The following is a 5252-nucleotide window of genomic DNA, read 5'->3' as shown; positions in this document are numbered from 1 at the left end:
GAATTCATAGAAAATGTAGGAATCAGAAGTCGATTCCCACAAACAACGCCATTGTTCCGTTCGAGAACTAGAAATAGATGTTCCAGATTCACGAAGTAACAAAAAATGATGAAAGTTGGATAATCGTTGATCTTGAATGGTGGCTCCAATCTCCTTTATGGTGGCGTAGGGTGGACCTGCATGATTAACATTCCAACACCCAAATCAGTTCAAGATTCAAGATGAATATAGTGAAATTGGAGATCATAAATTATCTACCTTATTATAGCATGTGAACTATTTTTATATATTGGGTTGAATAAGGTGGACCTGAGATGTATTAGGCCTGGGTTAATTGAGCCTTTTGGCCTATCCAAAATACTTATGCATATTAAGCTTTAGCCAATCCTACAATTGACATTAGAAAAGGCATCCCAATAATTTTCCTTCACTAGTACACGCCAAATATGATGAACAAGAGTGCAATCCCGTAAGGCATGTATACTTGTTTCAATAGTTCCAACATAGTCTCTTCATAAGGGTTGTTTAATGTACATGTGATGAAGAATCCAAAGATCCGAATTCTCTCAACAGCCCAAATTTTCCAAATTTTACTCCGTATACTATTACTGGTGTGGATATGCTATTATTTCCAAACAAATCAAAGACACTTAATACAGTGAAGTACCCTTTATCAGTACCACTCCATAAACTACCATTCATTCAGAACGTTATCCTCACTAGGAGGGAGGATAACCATTAAACTATTTAAAACCTCTTGAGGAAGGAAACTTTCCAGCTATTCCACTTTCATTCACCATTTATATCCACCAAATCTGAGACTTTATACCTTTGATGAGCTTTGGACAATCCATCAGTAAAGTTACTTAACTTGATTCTAGAAATGGTCCAACAATATTTCCAAACCTCCACCATCTGGCCGTTTCTAATTGACCACAAAGCCATGTCCTCCAAAATCTGCCAGTTACTAACAAATAACAATACTTTTCTAGAGGCATGAATCATACACCTTAGCTTCCACAATGATTGGGTTATCATTCCTCTCCTATTTTCCTTTCAGTACCTGGTGCCATAAAAATCTATCTCCATTTCTATATTTCCAACCAAGCTTGAGGAGACAAGTTTTATTCATGCTCACCAAATTTCCTAAGCCCAAACTTCCCTGCTCTTTTGCTGGAGCTATGGTGTCCCATTTTATAGTGCGAATATGCTTATCCTATCCAATATATCCCAACATGAATCCACGTTGAACATTTTGTATTTCTTTCAAGCAAGCCTTAGGCACTATTCCCTTCAATATAAGATACGTAGGGATAGTTCTATCACAGACTTGGCTAACACGGATCTTCCAGCAAATGAAAGTTGAGTTGTTTTTCTTTCCATACCATACACTTACTCTTTACTGCTCAATAAAATGTTAATTAGGGGTGGTAAAACGACTATGTCCAGCCGAGTCGACCTGCGCACCCGTAAAAAAATAACGGGTTGAAATGAGATTTTATGTCTGCCTACCCACTCACCTCCCACTCTAAGTCCAACATGTCTTAAGTCTGCCAAAAAAGGGACGAGTTGACCCGTCAGCCCGTATAACTAGTTATCAAATACTCAAAATATTTATTTTGGTTGGTTGAATGTTAATATTTGAACTATAATTTTAAAATACTTGTTCATGATTTTATTTTATACATTTATTTGTGAATATATGTAATATTTTTTAAAGTAAAATTTGTTTAAAAGATACTTTATAAAAAATTATTCTAAAACTTAAGTGTAAAATTTAATTAAAATATAAAAATAAGTCTGTTAATCTATTAAAAAAATAAAAAATAAAAAAAATAAAAAAATAGACGGGCAAACCCGCCGCCCGCCACTTTGGCGGGACGTGTTAGACTTTTAATTCCAATTTCACTTGGCGGGCTTGCCAGCCCCGCCCCCTATTTTAGCGGGCTTAAGGAGGGGTGGGGCGGACGACCTGTTTTGCCACCCATAGTGTTAATAGTCTTTAACCTCGGTCTTTTCATGATTAAAGGCATCTCTAAGTACTTTAACAACTCTTTGGTCTCACAAAATCCAGATATTTGAAGGAGTTGTCTTTTGACGTGAACATGAGTATTCTTGGAAAATATAATATTTGTCTTATCATTGTTTAAACGTTCTCTCGAAATATTGCAAAAGTTCTGCATGATTTTAATGACATACCTCATTTGATTTTTTATGGCCTTGCCAAATAAAATCAGGTCATCTGCAAACATCAGAGGAAAAACTATAGGTCATATTTTCCCAACTTTCGAACAAGTCTTTTTGTAGATTGAGGAATGGTTTTTAGTCATTACTATGATTGACTTCCCAAAAGAGGACAATTGTATGTAGAGATTGTAGTCAATTAAGGATATAACTATTGAAGATGCTTTGGTCTAAGAGATTTATTTGTCCAAAGGAGATAAATTTCTAAACCCGGTGTATGCTCACTGAGTAGTTTATTCTTGAAATTTGTGGATGATGTCGTTGAAGGTGTTTTGGTTTAGAGAGTTTATCTACCCAAAAGAGATAGATTTTGAAACCTAATGTATGCTCATTGAGTAACTTATCTGAGGTTCTGATATTGATTGTAACTTGGGTTTTGTGCATTCCATCCAAAGGGGATTGCGTAATAATGTTGGCCTCTTCGTGATATCTTATGTTCATCAAAGCTATATCTTGCCTTTATTATTTGTTCTAATGCATTTCCATTTTGTCTCAATAGTGACTTTCTCTATGAACAATTGTTCTTCTTCTATTGAGATCCTAAATGAGTCTAATTTTAAGAAATGGAAGAAAAACTTAGAGTTTTCATTAGGGATTATTGATCTTGACATGAAATTATGTGAAACCGAACATATGATCAATGCTCAGAGCGCACCTGAAGAGAAAGAAAAATTAGTTAAGTGGGAGAGGAGTATCCAACTTAGCTTGTATGCTATTAAGAGGACCATCTCTGAACATATGATCAACGTATTACTTGAGAAATATAATTCTAAACAATATCTTATTGCCATTGGAGAGAGGTTTCAGGTGTCTGATAATGTTGAATCTGGATGTTTGATGAAACAGCTCACATACATGAAATATGATAACAATGGGGGTGTCAGGGAGTTCATTCTTCAAATGGTTTATGTCCAAACCAAACTGAAATCCCATGATATTGACCTAAATGAGAATTTAATTGTGTCTCATGCCTTAAACTACCTACTTGTTGAGTTCACTCAAATCAAAATTGCCTATAACACCTTTGGTGAGAAGTGGACTGTCAATAACCTTATTACCAAGTGTGTAGCTGAAGAAGAGAAACTCAAGAAGGAAAGAAGTGACTTAGGCCTTCTGACTATTCATGCAAAACTGCATTCTGGTAAGAGTTCTTGGAAAAATAAGAAAAATACTCATAGTGCTTCTCATAGACATCCCGAGTTTAGGGAACCAAATAATGGTTAATATCATAACATATGAGGTCCTAAGCTGGTTGCTTTTAAGAAATCCTTTTGGTGATTTTGGTGTAAGGAAAAGGGGCATAAGAAGACTGATTTTCATGCTTTTAAAGCTTGGTCAGACAATAAGAATAAATATGGAGGGGTTCATAAACCAACAGAGACAAAATTTGACGGGAAAGCAAAATCTGGGTTGGAAATGATCTTGAAGTCATTGTGGATCTAGTGGGGGATGTTAACTTAGTTATAGGAACTAGTTTTGAGCTTATTTTGAAAGATACGTTGATACTGATTCCATGCATGTTGATCCCCTAACCAAGAGACTTAAACCCATTGTGTTTAAAAATCATGTTGAGAACATGGGCATTACGAGTTCTTTTGATGTCCTTGGTTAGTGGGAGTTTATTCTTTATGCCATTTGCTTATTACATTGTATTTTATTTTGGACACTTTAAGTGTTAGATTGTCAATATTTTCTATTTTGAGCAATTGATTATGCAATGAATATTCATTATTATTTATCATTGTTTATTTATATGTCAGTTGTTAAAATTGGGACTCAGTGTCATTGGGACCACCATGCCTATCGTCGACACTAGTTGGAGTTCAAGGCATGGTTATAATTTTGAGCTTGACATCTCCAGGACCACTATATCGGTGGTCGATACCATATTGGAGCTGAGGTATGATTTTAAGCTCAATGTTGTCAGGACCACTGTACCGGTGGTCGACGCCATATTGGAGCTGAGGCATTATGGTTTGTAAAACCATGTAATTTCTTTAGCTTTAATGAATTTGAGAGAAATTGTTAATGAATGACAAAGAAAATAACATTTGGTTGTTGGATCATATTGGCATGCTATTTTCTTGCCACACTCCACACTGATGACTAGTTGACGGAGTCCGCAGTATTTATAAGCACTGAAGGTTTTATTTCAATGAAGGATATAGTAATCATCGTGATTCAATATTGCTTGACTTTTGTTGGATGGAGTCATATTCATACATTGCACCCGGAATCATGCATTTTCTTAAAATACGACCGCATTTTAAGAAGTTAGTCATTAACCCGAAAGTTGTTTTCAAAATGTGTTTTAGAAATAAAAATCACACAATTGATTTTGCCCATGTGGGAGAATGTTAGATTTATCTAACTTTTTATGGGCTACAATCAATTGCCATTAGTTTGTGAAAAGAGGGTTGATCGTGATTATGATGGGGTGCATAAATAAGCCCTTTTATTGGTTAAGTGATTTCTTTAATTAAAGGTTGAGTATCTGAAACCTGATAGATATTGACAAAAGTGTGGGCTTTAACCCTTTGCCCATAAGGGGTAGGGAATATGATTATATATATTATATGGCTAGGTCCCCTCTATAATCACAAGAATTAGAAACATAACTTACGGCTCCATAACTTTCCCCATTGAGAGTTGTAAATGGGAGTGCGAGATACAGAGGAAGATCCAATCACTCATTTTTTCAGGATTTCGAATCAAGGTGACAAGAACGGGAACTCTTATTCTCAAATCATGTCTTCCGCAAATAAGTATTGATATTCTAATTTCATATAATTGATCGGTGAATTTTCCGCTTACACTTTGGTCTCACAAAATCCAGATATTTAAATTAGTTGTCTTCTGACGTGAACATGAGTATTCTTGGAAAATATAATATTTGTATTATCATTGTTTAAATGTTGTCTCAAAATATTGCAAAAGTTCAGCATGATTTTAATGACATACCTATTTGGTTTTCTATGGCCTTGGTAAATAAAACCAGGTCATTTGCA

The 5252-nt window shown here is 35.2% G+C and overlaps 1 protein-coding gene across 1 annotated transcript; it reads left to right on the top strand.

Moving 5' to 3' along the window:
* Positions 1-2877: 2877 nt before the first annotated feature.
* On the top strand, positions 2878-3468 carry LOC127136691 (uncharacterized). Its single transcript, XM_051063222.1, has one exon. It carries the CDS (start codon positions 2878-2880, stop codon positions 3466-3468), a length of 591 nt encoding a protein of 196 aa, XP_050919179.1.
* The last annotated feature ends 1784 nt before the right edge of the window (positions 3469-5252 follow it).

This window comes from Lathyrus oleraceus, chromosome 4, assembly GCF_024323335.1.
Source record: "Lathyrus oleraceus cultivar Zhongwan6 chromosome 4, CAAS_Psat_ZW6_1.0, whole genome shotgun sequence".
NCBI lineage: Eukaryota > Viridiplantae > Streptophyta > Magnoliopsida > Fabales > Fabaceae > Lathyrus > Lathyrus oleraceus.
Note: the sequence above shows the minus strand (reverse complement) of the source record. Positions and strands in the feature narration are given on the sequence as shown.

What these genes read in the sequence shown, in the direction of transcription:
- LOC127136691 (XM_051063222.1), top strand. Translation starts at nt 2,878, where the DNA reads ATGATCAATGCTCAGAGCGCACCTGAAGAGAAAGAAAAATTAGTTAAG.